Genomic DNA, 15,968 nt, shown 5'->3' with positions numbered 1-15,968 from the left:
CTGGAACTCACTTTGTAGACCAGGCTGGCCTCGAACTCAGAAATCCACCTGCCTCTGCCTCCCAAGTGCTGGGATTAAAGGCGTGCGCCACCACGCCTGATAGCCGTGGTCTTTACAAACATTTGAAAGGTAACGTTATCTCACTCACCCTTGTATTATTGTAGAGTTTTGATGACTTACGAGGCATTTTTCCAGATGATTGTTTCTCTCAGCGGCTCTGTACATGTTAGGCAGGAGAGACCCAGCACCCTCTGGTTCACGTAGTAATATAAATAGCTGTTTATTATATGGCATAGTCTTTACACAGAACCTACGACTTATATTTGTTCATTAAATTTTGGGATTGTTAAGAGTTTATTTGTTCCGGGCTGGTGAGATGGCTCAGTGGGTAAGAGCACCCGAAGGTCCGAAGTTCAAATCCCAGCAACCACATGGTGGCTCACAACCATCCGTAACAAGAGCTGACTCCCTCTTCTGGAGTATCTGAAGACAGCTACAGTGTACTTACATATAATAAATAAATCTTTAAAAAAAAAAAAAGCTTAACTATATAAAAAAAAAAAGTTTATTCCTTAAATAAGGAGGTTTAGAGAAGTAAAGACAGTTCTACCTACATTTCATACAAATTGTAGGCGATTAACCTGAATTTAAAACATAGTTGGCATGATCATGCGTACTTTTAATCATAGTACTTGGGAAACTGAGACAGGTAGAGGAACTCTGTGAGTTCAAGGCCAGCCTGGTCGACATAGAATCTTAGGTAAAACTTGTCTCAAAACTACAACAAAACAAAAACAAAAACAGGCATATTTGACCCCAGAGCATATGATATCAACTACTATGTCCTTTTTGAACCCACTTATTAAAAACTGTTGAAAATTCAGTGCAATTTTTATGTTATCTTTAAATTGCTGGGGTTGGAGAGATGCATCGCTCAGTTATCAAGAACATTTGCTGCTTTTTCAGAGGACCTGAGTTTCCTAATTTGGCATAGCAGTCCTCCTGCACTACATAACCTAGCACCTCCATCAGTGTCTTACAGTGGCCTGCAACTCCAGCTCTAGGAGGTCAGATACCCTCTCCAGGCCTCATGGGTGTATACATGCACATGCACATATACACAGAGAGAAAGAAAGAGGCAGACAGACAGAGATGCACACAAATAATCTTATACTGAATTATTAACCATGGTATAATCCAGACCTTATTTTAATGCCGGGTAAGAAAGCAGTGACTTTTTTTTTTTTTTTTTTTTTTTAATATTTATATGTCTTTTATGTTTAGAGGCAGGCTCGGTTTAATTTTGTCTTTATGTCTGAAATAGCTGAGTTTGGTTTCCCAGAATTCACTTGAGCCTGCAGGTGCCGAGCACTTTGCATAACACCCTCTACAAGCATCTCACAGTGTAAGTAAGTATGCCTCCCTGCTCAGCTTACACAGGCTGTTAGAGCTAATTGAAACTTGATCCTTTTTAATTCTCTCCAATTTAAAATAGGCTCTAGTCAACTCGCAGTTGTTTTCCTAACCTGGTATAGTGCAGAGACCTGCTGCACTAAGTTCTGCTGCACTAGTATCCCAACCTCACCTTTCAGTCAACCGGAGGAAGAAAAACATCATTTTGGGTTTTGTTTTTTTTTTTTTTTTTAAAGAAAAGCTATAGCCCTTTCCAATATATATATTAGCAAATTACAAGTTATTTGCAGAAATCTGTGCTTTTAATTTAAGCTTTGTATAGTTAAAGTTACAACTAAGACCCAACTTTTTGTTGTTGTTTTTTTTTTTTTTTTTTTTTTTTTGAGACAGGGTTTCTCTGTGTAGCCCTGGCTGTCCTGGAACTCACTTTGTAGACCAGGCTGGCCTCGAACTCAGAAATCCGCCTGCCTCTGCCTCCCAAGTGCTGGGATTAAAGGTGTGCGCCACCACGCCCGGCTCAAGACCCAACTTTTTATCACCATTGAAACTGTCTTTAAAAAGAATGTATATCAGCCAAAAAAGTACGTCTTAAACTACAGAAGCGATTAACTTGGGTTTGTTGTTGCTGCTTGTTTTTCTTTCTTTTTTAAATAGATTTTGAATTTTGTTGAAATTTTTACATGAGCAAGAAATTGGAAAAACAGTCACATCGCAGAACAAATTGTTGAGACTTTGACATGTAAGCCAAACCAATTTTGTAGGGAAGATTTCAAAAAGGTTGTGAAAGTTACAACAACCTAAAAACCCAGTAAGCCTGCTTCTAGGAATGTAAATCAGTCATAGCTTATTTTCAATACAGAAAAACCAGTAACTCCAGAACAAAGAAACTCTGTAAACCCATAATGTTCAAGAATATTTATGAAAGAACAATAGAAAGCCTGAATATATAAACAGTAGTGACTTCTTTAATGACTTGATTTCTGAATCCAAATGGCAGCAAACTACTTAAAGATGAAACAGTTACACTGATTTTGTTTTGAAAAATGCAGATCTAGAGCCAATCATACTTTGCTGGAATCATTTTCAAGCCCTTGTCTATTTGCACTGTTGCTTCTAAATACCCTGATAAAATTCTTGGATGTCATTATTGTAACTATAGTTACCAGAATGGTTACCACTTTGTTAAGGCAGCTGCTGGTCTGTGGATTAGGAACCCCTTTCTGTTGTTGGTTGTTGGCCTCATGACACTGGAATTAGGCAGGTTCTACCCATCTGCTCTTTTCTTGTCTCCTACATCACCCCCTCAATTGCCTTGAGTTCCAGAGGACCATGGCCTCCCTACTATTCTGCAAGACCCTCTCTGCCACTCCTTGAGCCTCTCAGTGGTCCCAAATATGCTCCATCTGTGAGTAGCCAGCTCTGCCTCTTAGAAGTAGCAGTCTCTGCTCTCTTGGTGGTGGTGGAATACCTCATCCTCTCCCTTCTCCTCTTCTCACTGCATAACCATCAGCATAGACTCCACGATAGTTGTGATAATCACAACCATGGCAATCATTGTAACACCTTGTAGCTAGAGTAATCTGGAGGGTAGCCATATCCCCCCACCACCACCATGGCCTCATCTGGGGAGGAGGGTGATAATAGTAATCTTCATATGCAGTGCTTCTGGAGACCTGGCGAGCAGCTCAGCACTCTTTTCTTGTCTAGTGGCTTAGCTAAGACAATTTCAGTTTCTTCCCCATCTGTTTCTTTTCCATTCATCTCATCCATAGCCTTAATAGCAGCTTTTCTGTCTCCAAAATGAACAAAAGCATAATCTTTCAACTTCTTTACTCTTTCCAGTTTTCTAAACTCAAAAAATTACTTTTCCAATATTTCCTCTGTCAGTGTAGTAGCCAAGTTTCTTAAAAATAAAACTTTTATCATAGCCATGACTTCTGGATTTGCCTCTTCCACAGGGTCAGCCCATTCAACTGTGTCTTAATTAGGGTTTCAGTTGCTATGAAGAGACACCATGACCATGACAACTCTTATAAAAAAAGAAAACATTTCATGGGGGCTGGCTTACAGTTCAGACATTTAGTCTATTATTGTCATGGCGAGAAGCTTGGTGTTGTACAGGCAGGCATGGTGCTGGAGAAGTAGCTGGGAGTTCTGCATCTGGATTGGCAAGCAGTGGGGAAAGACACACTGGCCTGGCTTGAGCATCTGAAACTTTAAAGGCCACCCCCAGTGATATACTTTCTCCAAGCCTACACCTCCTAATAGTGCCACTCCCTGGTAACCAAACATTCAAATCTGTGAGTCCCGGGGAGCCGTTCCTGTTGAGACCACCACCACTGTAACTACGTTTCCCCACGCTCTACTTCCCTCCTCCAGCCAGCATGTGGCATGTGCTGCTGACTTGTGATCTTCCTTTCCAAGGAAGCAGAACAAGCGCCCCACTCCTCTTTGTCGTCTGATTAATGGTAGAGAATGATGTCCACCAAGCCCTCGGGCAAACCTGAGTCCAGAGTGTGTTTTGGTCTTATTCTTTGTAATGGATCGAATAAAGTCTGTTGTTTGCCACAGAAATAGACTGCCCAGGTGCTTGCCAGGACAGAGTTCATAGACCTTATGCAGCTTAGTTATGTGCTTCCTAGGCAGCTTCCTTCCCACAGATGGGGTGATAGATGCATAGCCTTGGTTCTGACCAGAGACTGGCTCCACCATGAGACACAGATCCCAGATAGGACCAGCCTTCTCACAAAGGGGCACCAACGCATCCTCATACAAGTCTCATGAGATTTTTACCCAAGAAGACCTCTGTTTCAGTTCCAGGTTTCACAGCTGAATACACACTGTCTGGTGGAAGACCACCATACTTCTCTGTCCCGTGGTTATATCCAGAATATAACCTGTCCTCTCAAGCAAGGCTTTGCTTGGTCTTTGTTTCATTAGGCCCCTTTGTAGACTCTTGCACATTTTCCTGCTCTCTGCTTGTAGATCTTTATCACTCTACTTCTGTCTTTCTTTTTTAGTTTATATATGTGAGTACACTTCAGACACATCAGAAGAGAGCTTCAGGTCCCATTAGATGGTTGTGAGCCACTATGGTTGCTGGGAATTGAACTCAAGATCTCTGAAAGAGCAGTTGGTGCTCTTAACCTGAGCCCTCTCTGCAGCCCCCACTTTTGTTTGTAGAAAGTGGTGGAGGAAGACTTTTGCTTTGTGCTTTTGCCACAGGTGATCTTTTCCCCCTGAATATGAGACAGTTCATGAGCTACCTTGTGTACAGACAGCTTCTTTATTAAACTCCTAGAACATCAGTTGCTCTTTTATCAAGATCAGCATACACTGCCAACATGGTCTAAAACATTTCATCGAGTCTTTTTGCTGCCTTCTGTAGTAGGTTTGCCTCTATTGTATTGTTCTGTGTGATTAACACTGGAAGTATCCATTGGTTGCTCTTCTTTTAACTGTATCACCTTATTAGCCACTGTATTTTGCTAGCTCAGGTGCTGCTGGAAACCTAAGTGTCATGACTTGTAGTAGTGATTTTTTTCCCCTTCATATCTTAGCTTGAAGCATGCAGGATGGGGATGGGACGAGAGGTATCCCCCATACCTTGGCACTTCAGTCCCTCAGCTCCCAATTCCCATAAAAGTTTACTCCTGGCTCAGGTAACCCTGGGATTGGCACCCAGCCCTCTGCCTACCCCACCCACTCAATTGTAACCTCATTATCAACACACCTGGCTTACATGGGTCAGGCCGGACTGCCAACTGAGGGAGAAGTGCTGAGATCAGGGGAACACAGGGAGCAACAAAGGCGGAGGTGGAGGGTGGGGGGACCTTTGGGCCAAAGGACTGGACACTACAGGGGCTGAGGAATAAGCAAGGGAGAGGGGGTTCCAAAGCAGGACTCAGGCCCAGAGCTTGAGGCAGGCCAGATTGGGGACCGCCCAGTCCATCTTCCCTGATCCACCGTTACTTGGGTGTTTATCACTAGTAGCATATCGGCTTCCAAAAGAAGATGGTGTATACTTCCACACAGTCTAGTTTAAAACAAAAAAATCTACACCTTTAACATGGAAAGTTGTTAAAGTGAAAGATGGTCAGTTTGGCCAGAAAGCACATAGAAGATTATTTTTTTATTAGAAAACAAGCTTGGTAGGGAAGGGTTCCTTCCAGACAACCGTGGAGGTTTGATAAAGAAATTGTAACACTGCAAAGCATGCTTGAGACAAGACCCTGTCCACAGTGTGGGGTCTGGCCTCTGGGTGCACCTCCAAACCCAACATTACTTCATGAACTCGTCCTGCTGGCCAGCCAGAATCTTGGCAGAGGACTTGGTGTCATGGAAGAGATCAGCGATCTCTTCCATGTGCTCCTTCTCAGTGCTTGTCCTTCCCGTTGATCTTTGCCAGCAGGTTGGCTGGGGTCAGCAGCTGCACTGAATATGTCAGAGTGGTCTTGGTGCCAATCTCCCCAAGGTGGTTCAGTGTCTCCTCACTGATGTTGATGCCTTCTGTCTGGGCTTGGATCTTAATGATCTGCTTATCTCCTGTGGTGTATGCAGCATGGTCCTGATGTTCATCACCCGGTCCAGCTAAGCTTTATGGTCATCATAATTACTGGCCTAGGGAAGGGCTTCTGTCTTAATAAATGTCAATTCTTTGTTCTCAGTGTACCTCGGTATGATCAGCCTCCACCCATCACGTATCAGCCACAGCAAACTGAAAGAAATCAGTCTCTCCTGGTCCCTGCAAATCCCTACCATACTGCAGAAATTCCTGACTGGCTTCAGGTTTATGCCCGAGCCCCTGTGAAGTAAGTGAGCACACAGCAGGAGTATCTTTGGGGTCACTAACAAGCTTGACTTAAGTACCATGCTTAGCCAGTATGAATTAGGTGGTGGCAGCACACCTTTAACCCCAGTACTGGCGGGGTGGAGGGGATGGGAGTGGGGATAGGACACAGGTGGGCTCTGAGCTAGAGGCCAGCCAGGGCTACACAGAGAAATCCCCACCCCCAAAAAGTATTGTGGTTTTCTTACACTGTTGGGCTTCTATGTAACATTTAAGAAAGGATATCAGAGGTTATAAAGTTTGATTCTTTGATTAGAAGTAAAAATTCCTCAAAGATGTTTGAATCTTAATTACTTTGTGTACAGACCTCTGGTAATGGATATATAAGAATACCAAATATGACAAGTTTAATTTTTGTTTTCTTTAGATTTTTATATGACATTAACATGTAACATATAGTACTTAAAACCAAGGTACCCAGTTAAGAGCTTGGTACTGTGGTGACACATAGCAGAACACTCTGAGATTAAGTTCTTCGATAGGAATTACTAGTGAATTTCAGAGAAATTGTGAGTAAATAAACGACCTGAATGACAGCTGTACTGGAGATGCATTGCCACTCCTTCATGCAACTCCAGCTCCTGTCCATGAGGAGCTATGCTGCCAAGAAACGAGACTGTCAGGTTTCTGCAAGAAGATTAGTCTAGTTTTCAATCCTTAAGTAACAGAATAAAAGCAGGAGTCAGGTAAATTGCTTGCCTGCAGCTTTGCTATAGTGCTTGTGTTCCTGGGACACACCCCCAAGATGATGGAACTGTGTGTGTGGCACTGGGCAGCCTGGGCAGCTTGCAGGAACCGCTCAGTATACTTTGTTATATCTTTGTAATTTTTGGAGCCATATATGGCAAATGAGTTACCAAACTAGCCATTAGATAGGACAGAAGTGTTGTTATAAACAAATTCACCAGACATTGCAACTTACAGTTTCCTTTTATCTCTACCCTGCAGTGATCTGAGAAATAACCTCAACATCACGTAGGTACATAACTTACTGTATTTACATTCCTCTAGTAATGGACAGTCACCTTTAAGAACTGTCACTCTAGAGCTCCTTGGTCCATACACCTCTGCCTTCCTGAACATTTTTACAGGAGAGAATTAGGGTTTTTTTGTTTGTTTGTTTGTTTAGCTCTCAGAGTCTTTCATCTATAAACAAGAAAACTAAATTGGACTGCTGTCTCTTGATCTCTTCCCTTTCACAGTGTAAGTTAAGTTACGACCTTGGTTTTATACTTGCACTTACGCTGAGCCACTTTAAGCACTGAAGGAGGACTAGAGTCCTTCCAAGACCCACATGAGAATAAGCAACATGATGTCACATTGTGAGGTTTTCTTCAGTTCATTCTCTCATTTTGAAAGTTTATTCTTTCTTTGGTTCTTGAATTTATTTTATTAATTGTGTGTGTTTGTGCACACATATGTGTAGTGTAGCTTGAGTACAAATGAAAGCGTTGGGTTTCCTGCAGCTGGAGTTCTAGGGAGATGGGAGCTACTTAATGAGGGGTGGGAACTGAACTCCAGTCCTTTGCAAGAACTTCGGAGCCATGTCTCCAAACCTGTCTTCTTGGTATTTATTTCTTGTTACTCATTCTCAGGAATACTTGGCCCCCAATGATTCATCTTCTGTCTCTGTTGTTGTAGTTGAACAGTGTTCCTCTATCACCTGTCGGTCTGCCAGCACTGACGCCACTAGTGACCTGACATGCTTTTCTGTATGACCACTTGGGAACACAGTATGCTCTCAAGTATTCTTAAGTTCTCAACATTAACTTTTTTAATGAACTTTAGAGAGCATAGGATGTGCTTTTTGGAAATTACAGAACCACTATAGTCTGGAATCAGTATTAACAGTTACTTAAGACTAATATTACAATTGATTTTTAAAATAAACAGGCACTCTTTAACCCGAAGTCATATTTAACAGTTTTTTCCCTTTCTTAAAAAATAGCACTTTTGTGGCTAGAGAGACGGCTCAGTTGATAAGACCATTGACTGCTCTTGTAGAGAGCAAGTTCAGTTCCCAGAATCTATATGGCCTCTCATCACTGTCTGAAATTTCAGTTTTAGGGGATCCAGTGCCCTCTTCTGTCTTTGCATGTAGTGCACAGACATACAATGTGGGCAAAACACCCAGTACACATAAAAATTAATCTTAAAAAAAAATATTTTCTCAATTAAAAAATAAATAGGGCTGGAGAGAGTGCTGCTGCTTTTGCAGGGGACTCTGGTTCAGATCCTAGGAGCCACATAGTGGCTTAAAACTGTCTTCTCTGGCTTTCTCAGGCACCAGGCATGCACACAATGCACTGACATGCATGCAGGGCAAGCATTCAAACATATAAAAAATGGAAATGAGTTTTAGAGAGAGGGAAGGGGGGGAGAGTGTATTCAGAGCTGTGTGTATTCGCATGCTCCTGTATTCCCAGCCACTGAGAAGTGTGAGGCAGGAGGGCATCCTGCACCCAGAAGTTCAAGGTCAGCTTAGGGCCCCATCTCAAAAAAAGTATATCTAAATAGTTTTAAATAAAGCTGAGTTTTACGTATAGTAAAAATATCTATAAAAAATAGACCAGTTTATTGTTGTAAATGCACATTTATGTTTTATCTTATTAACATGTTTTACTACAGATATGACCACATTCTGAAGTGGGAGCTCTTCCAGCTGGCTGACCTGGACACGTACCAGGGAATGCTGAAGCTGCTCTTCATGAAGGAACTGGAGCAGATTGTGAAGTTGTACGAGGCCTACAGACAGGCTCTTCTCACTGAGTTGGAAACCCGCAAGCAGAGACAGCAGTGGTATGCCCAGCAGCATGGCAGGAAGTTTTTAAGCTAACTTACCACAAGCTACGTTCTATAAGAGCTTTAAAATATTTTCAGAGAAATGACTGCAAACAAGTTCTTTGGTTAATAAAGGCAACTTACTATTTGGAAGTATAAAATTCTAGTTTTACATATATTTTGTTATCCAATTTTTTTCTTTTATTGAACCAAGAAAGTTTTATCATTTAAAAAGCCAGTTTGGCATATGCTACCAAATGCTGTATTAGGAAACTGCTGGAGACTCTGGACAAAAAGTAGTACAGGAAGAGATAATCATCATAAACAGGCATTAAATAGGAAGCAGTCACTCTCTGACTTTTTATGGACACACCCTCCTTGTTTAGGGAACAGAAGAGGATGCAAGCACATCTGTGAACAGTTGCTACGTGTAGTGTCAAGTGTTTTCTGGAATGAGATGGTTTGACTATTACCATAGGTATAGTTCAAAATACAAAACAGGACTTGGAACCTTTATTGTGATGAGCTTGTACATGTGTGTGGTCCTCTCCCCCTCATCCCCCCTTCAATGTAAGGAACACCTTTGAAGGAGGGAGATGAAGTCTTTCAGGAATAGAATCAGAAATAAAGGACTATAATAAATATATGCCTCTAGTGCGCAACTGTTGCTAATACTGCTTCCTTCAAGGCAGAGCACATAAGTACAGTTAGCAAGGCTCTGGTGAGAGACAGCACAGGCTTCCTGACCACATAGAATACTGCCTTCCATCAGGCTGGGCTAAGATGCCAAAAATGACAATCAGGGATCCAATAAGAAATCTTGGTCACTTAAGTAAATTTTATATTGCCTTTTTTATCTTTGAGAAGCATTTGTCATAAAGGTTTAGAAGCAGGTTGTCATCCCTTCCTATTTTTCTTGCTTTGAGTTTAATAGTTGTTCATAATTAGTGCTGAACACTTGATTTCAGATAAACTTATGGAACTTCCAGCTGTAAATCTAGAATTCTTGAGCTTCATAGCTCTTCAGTTGTGCTTACAAATGTTGTGAATATGTATATATATTAGTTCTTTTCCTAAGTATAAGCACTCCATGTTAGAAGTGACTTTGAATTATTGATAAAATTTTGTGTTTGATTTTATATAACAAGTTATTAAATATATTTTTGTGGAAACTGTCTGGTCCTTGAATGCATGTTTTGGTATTTTAGATTTAGTATAATGTTCGATGCTCTATACTTGTTATGCTTCATATTCTGTTCAGAAGGCCCATGGAGCCTATAATGAAAAGAGAAGCTGAAGCTAAAATATGGCTACTGGGATATTATCAGGGGAAGAGAATTGCTGAGCATACGGCCAGCCGTCTGTAAAGAAGTGTGAACTTCTGTACAGCTTGTAAGCTTACACACATTCTTCTGTCTCTCTTACTTTCTGTTCACCATTTCTGAGATAGTTAAAAATGTCTGCTTGGGCTCCCAGGTAGATGAGGCATTACCATTCCTCCATTACTAATCTCTCCTCTGATTTATTTTCCTCTAAGGGGTTTAGTTTCATTAATAAAATTCCACTAAATATTTCAGTCATTAGAAATATATTGTAGCCAGGTGGTGGTAGTGGTGGTGTATACCTTTAATCCCAGCACTTGGGAGGCAGAGGCAGTCAGATATCTGTGAGTTCGAGGCCAGCCTGGTCTACAGAGCAAGTTCCAGGACAACCAGGACTACACAGAGAAACCCTGTCTTGAACCACCACACCACACCTCACACACACACAAAAGAAATATAGACTCCCTGGTTTACCTGAACTGGAAGGATGCTACAGGTAGCAACACATGTTCTAATTCTAGGATTCAGGAGGCGGGCAGGGCCATCACAAGTGGGAAAGCCAGCTTGAGCTGCATAGTAAAATCCTGTCTAAGAAGTAAATAAACCTTTTTTAAAATCAAAGAGCTGGAAAGTACTTGTATTTAAGATGGATATTTAAATTTGAAGTGGGATCAGAAATAGTGTATGGTCACACCACCTTGAGCACCCAGTCTTGAAATGGTATCAGAAAGAAAAGCACCTTGAACTAAGGCAGAATAGACCTTTCATGCCACACCAGACATCCCAAGTAGTTCTAGAGCCAGTGAGCATTTGGTTTAATGTTAGGAAACGGTAAAGTTTAATAGTTCACATATTAAAAGAATAAACCTATGAGAATACATTTGTGGTGTACCAAATGAAAAAATATACAGTGCAGTGAAACTCAAACACATGTACAAAACAATTTTTGTGCATTTTTGATCAAGAGATTTACATTCTATATTCATAAAGATATAAAAGAAACAATGTGTAGTTTTTGGTAAAGCAACTTTGAAGCTCTCAAATATGTTTCAAGGTAAGAACCTGTGGTATGTATAAGATTATATAGATTAAAATCAAGCCTGCCGAGTTATACTGTGCTTTAACAAATAGCTATGTAAAATAACTTAAATTTTCTATAGAAATCAAATGAGCATATCCAAACCCAGAGTAATGCCACACACTATTTAATTATAATCCAGTAGTAGAACTTAGAAAAGTCAAGCAGAACAAATCTACTGTCCTCAAATTTACAAACACCTGAAATGATAACAGCATGTTTGAAGACAGAAATCAGGACACCGCACACTAACAAATAACCATGCACACATACATCTGCCCATTAAACACTGGCGTAAAGAAGTCAACTGTCCCAGTCCTTGGGTGTTTGGTTTTCACTCTGAAGGAAGCACTTTGCATGTTTGCATGGAAACAAAAGCTTTGATAGTTAGCTGACAAACGGTCATGCACCTGCATGTTTTTAGATTACATTTTCTTCTTTTCTGGTTGTTGAGTAGGCTCTGACTTGGGTGCAGGGAAAGCTTGGTGACACAGGTGTCTGTGGGTTGCTGCTGCACTGTAAAGCTTGTATAACGCCTAGAGTATAAGAACCAGGGTTAGAAGACATTAACACACAGGTCTCATTTCCTTTTTAGCATGCTGAAGTCATACTTTTCAAATACATTTTTGTAGACGGTGTGCACGCATGTGTTTGTGTGTGGAGGCCAGAAGTTGTTGGGTATCTTCCTTATTGCTCTCCACATTACATAGGAGGCAGTCTCTCATCAGTTTGGCCAGTCTGGCTTAGCTGGTCTGAGCACTGGCTGCTCTTCACAGGAGTTGGATTCAATTCCTAATGCCCACATGGTGGTTCGTAACTACCAGTAATCCCAATCCCAAGGGATCTGATGCCCTCTTCTGGCCTCCACTGGGTCTGCATGTACATGGTACACAGACTTGACATGCAGCTGAATATTCACACACATGTAAAACAAACAGAGCAGTACCTAATATCTTAAAATGTAGAATCGTTTTAGTTCCACGGCCCGTGCTGCTAGTTGAGCTTATCAAGCTTTTACTATCTGACACACTTCCGATATCTTAAACATCTAGAATACTATCTCCCAGCCCAGTAGCTTTCCATGTCCCAGAAGGATATGTGGACATCTCACATTGAAATACTGCCAGTTTTAGACAATGTAGATCTGTAACCTCCTGCTGTCCATGTATTTTCCAGAACTGGCTATTCTTCTGTCTTAGGTGTGTGCTGGGTCAGCTAAAGGTTCCCTCCTCTCCATGCCCAGCTGGGCTCTTAGTTCATGTGTCTGCTGGCAGTGTTTCCACTACTCAGTTCTGACTGCACAGAATCTCATTCAGAATCATCACCTCAAAAAGCCTTTCATCATGGAAGTGACCTCCTCTGATTATTCTTCGTATTATTTTAAAGGTGTTTGAATCCAAAGAATTTTAGGGCCTTTCCTGAGATAAAGTGTCACTGTGTGATCCAGGTTAGCTTCAAATTTGTGATCCTGTTTCCTCCACCTCCTGAGTACTAGGATTATAGGCATGTGCCACCACAGCATGCGTTCACATATTTACATATTGCACATTTTGGGGCACTCCTAAGTATCTTCGGTTTTCCCCTTGGCTAGTGTAGAAGAGCTATCCCTCGGACTGTCACATACTGAACACCCAATGCTGACTCATGTATTCTGGAGTGTGTAGTTTTTGTATATTTTGAAGAACCGGGTAAGAGCTTATTATTTACATAGCTATTCTCAAAAAACTTTTGTGATTCTGCATAGATGTTTCCCTAAAGATGATTTATTCATTAGTGTATTTTATATATATGGATGCTTTGTCTGCATATATGCCTGCACAGCAGAAGGTGGCATCAGATCCCACAGGACTACAGTTATAGACAGTTGTGAGCTGCCATGTGGGTGCTGGGAATTGAACTCAGGACCTCTGGAAGATGAGCCAGTGCTCTTACCCACTGTGTCATCTCTCCAGTCCCTAGAGCTGTTTTCCTAACACTAAATATGGTTAGTGCCATGTTCAGATCTGTAAACGTAGTCAGCACAGCATGGTGTCACCCTAGTTCTGGCACGCTCTGCTCCTAGGGTACAGAGCTTAATTCCAGTTCTCTTTAGGTATTAAATTCCCCTACCCAAGGTTTATGTACAAGCTGGTTTGTTTTGTTCTTCTAGTGAATTTAGCTTACTAAATTGCGTCTTCGATGGAATCCACTCAGATTGTATTCCTGCTCGGTTTCACTGCAGAACTGCAGGGATACCTGGGGTGGTCAGTCTTCACGGACAGCCTTATGGGATTTAAGGTCACTGTGGAAGCACCTCTAGGTATGATTATACAGTTGTTCCCAGAAAGATCAACTAGGTCAAGAACATCCACCCTAAGTGTGGGGAAGACTACTTATCCCATGGGCTGTGCTCTCAGACTGAATAAAAGAGCAAGCAAGCATGCTGAGTGCCAGCATCCATCTTTCTCTGCTCCCTGCCAGCCACTGCCTCCTTCACGCTCCTGCCGCCACGCCTTCTCTGCCATGATCTCTTCTCACACTAAGCCAACTAAACCTTTGCTTCTGTGTTTCTGCTTGTCCAATATTTGACCAATATGGGGAAATGACTACTGCAACATTGAGCTGAAAACATGAACTTTTCTACACAGGACCAAAATCAAACACCCTTTAATGACACTTTTGCTCAAATTAAGTCCTACATAATATTTGGAATATGTTAAAATTCATACAAATTTACAGAGAATATTTTCTAAGATTATGCTCTAAAATATCCTTTAATACCTAGTCAGTTATAAAATAGGAATATATTTACAAATAATATATCTATTAATTTAAAAATGTTAGCTTACCTCATTTGTGCTTCCCTGTAGCAAAGGGAGTTTTAAAAGAAAGGAAAATGTTATATCTTGCTTAATTCATAATTTTCAACTTCATTTGCAATATCAATTATGAGCATTAAGAAAAAATACTCCTGAAGATTTTTAAGTTTAGATTCCATATTTTGTCAAAATATTTTAAAGAACCCAATTCTGTATTTCAGATAGGTTTTAGCATTGTGTTCTAGGAAGGTGTTGAGGTTTACACAGGTAATCCATCCTTGTGTGCATGAGAGCTGCCAAGAGAGTGAGTAGTTTGGGAGGCAGTGTTATTCCAGCTTGAATCCTCATAGCACACAAGTCATTAGTTACCCTTCTACTACAGAGTACAGAAGGCGTGCTCTTCACACTGGGATATGTGGGGGCTTCTGTCAGCTACTTCTAGATCACAATGGTCAAAAGCTTAAAACATAAAGTTGTATGGACACCTTTAATTTCCCTAAATTCTCACTAAGTAACTGAAGAGACTCTGGAACAGTTAGTAAGTTACTAACTCTATTTTTTTCTTATATATTTCCCACTGTCTTTCCTGTCCTTAGTCAGTTATTTGAACACTGTGCCATGGTGGCCCTGACTCCCTCAGCTGAAGCTAACTAGACCTACAGGGCCAGCAGCTGACCCACGGGCAGCTATTTCAGAGGCTGACCACTGACTCATGCTGCGGCTTAGTGCAGAAGTAGAGGCCAATTACAGTCTGAAGTAATCTGATACTTAAAGGGAATGGCATATAACCAAATGATTGTGGTTCGCATATGGCCCTCACAAAGCCAGTGCTAGTCAAGTGCTAAGTTAAGTTTAACTCTGTGTCACGACAGCTAAATGACTGTCTTCTCAGACACTATTAACACTATTAACTTCTAACACTAGTAACATTTTAGAATCAGAAAGTAAAAATGCTGTTAATGTATGTATGTTTTAAATACTAAAATGTCAACTAGAAAGCAGTTGTGTGGGACTTATAGTTGCTCAAATCTTGGTATACTGTAAAGTTTTAAATAACGGGCCCAAATTCACCCGTATATTTCTGATAGTGAGTACAACACTACACAGTATGTGCGTAATTTAACTAAGCAAAACTGAAGGTACTCTCACCTGGTCCCACAAAGCTGCAGCTACCTGGTCGATTACAGCGCCCAGCTCTCGATATTCACCAGAGTAGCGGATATATGCCCAGGTGCACAGGGTGATAAGTGTCAGTCCCATGATCATGTTGCACAGGCTAGCTATGATGTCCAAACCAATGAATCCAGTCACACCAGCAATCACATATGTGATAAAGATGACAACGAACAGTGTGGCTGGGGTGCGAGCAGCATGGAAGATATTTTTGCTGTCATTGTGCTTAATATACTGGATGTAGAGTTCGTCTATTTCACTCTCCAGCTGCTGAAGGTAACGCCGGCTGAACTCTTCCCCACCCATCTTCTTCACACCTCGGAATAACTTCACAGATTCTTCTTTTAGCTGCAGGTGCTTGCTTTGCAGGTCGTTAGGGGCCAAAAATGGTTTATCACCACCACAAACCTATGTCAGAAAGAGAGGTTTCTGTTTATGTAATATGGAGTAAATTAACAACTGTATCCATGCCTTTTCTTGGAGTACACCAGAATGTTTCATAAGAATGCTGGACTAAGCCGGGCGTGGTGGCGCATGCCTTTAATCCCAGCACT

The 15,968-nt window shown here is 41.3% G+C and overlaps 2 protein-coding genes and 1 pseudogene across 4 annotated transcripts in view; 1 reads left to right on the top strand and 2 right to left on the bottom strand.

Annotated features, from left to right (window-relative positions):
- Sav1 (salvador family WW domain containing protein 1) overlaps positions 1–10,215 on the top strand; it is a 20,534-nt gene extending 10,319 nt beyond the window's left edge. The window contains exons 4-5 of the mRNA XM_021201755.2: positions 6,081–6,224; positions 8,891–10,215. Coding sequence (XP_021057414.1) covers positions 6,081–6,224; positions 8,891–9,098 — 352 coding nt within the window. The 3' untranslated portion in view covers positions 9,099–10,215. The remainder of the gene's footprint in view (positions 1–6,080; positions 6,225–8,890) is intronic.
- Positions 2,883–5,778, bottom strand: LOC110324605 (annotated as a pseudogene).
- Positions 10,216–11,179: 964 nt separating the features above from the next.
- Atl1 (atlastin GTPase 1) overlaps positions 11,180–15,968 on the bottom strand; it is a 73,868-nt gene continuing 69,079 nt past the window's right edge. For all 3 annotated transcript variants that reach the window (XM_021202110.2, XM_029540940.1, XM_029540939.1), the window contains 3 exons: positions 15,391–15,822; positions 14,272–14,286; positions 11,180–11,979 (listed from right to left, as the gene is read on the bottom strand). In XM_021202110.2, coding sequence (XP_021057769.1) covers positions 11,869–11,979; positions 14,272–14,286; positions 15,391–15,822 — 558 coding nt within the window. In that variant the 3' untranslated portion in view covers positions 11,180–11,868. The remainder of the gene's footprint in view (positions 11,980–14,271; positions 14,287–15,390; positions 15,823–15,968) is intronic.

The sequence above is a fragment of the Mus pahari genome, chromosome 7 (assembly GCF_900095145.1).
Source record: "Mus pahari chromosome 7, PAHARI_EIJ_v1.1, whole genome shotgun sequence".
Lineage (NCBI taxonomy): Eukaryota > Metazoa > Chordata > Mammalia > Rodentia > Muridae > Mus > Mus pahari.
This window is presented reverse-complemented; position numbering and strand designations above follow the sequence as displayed.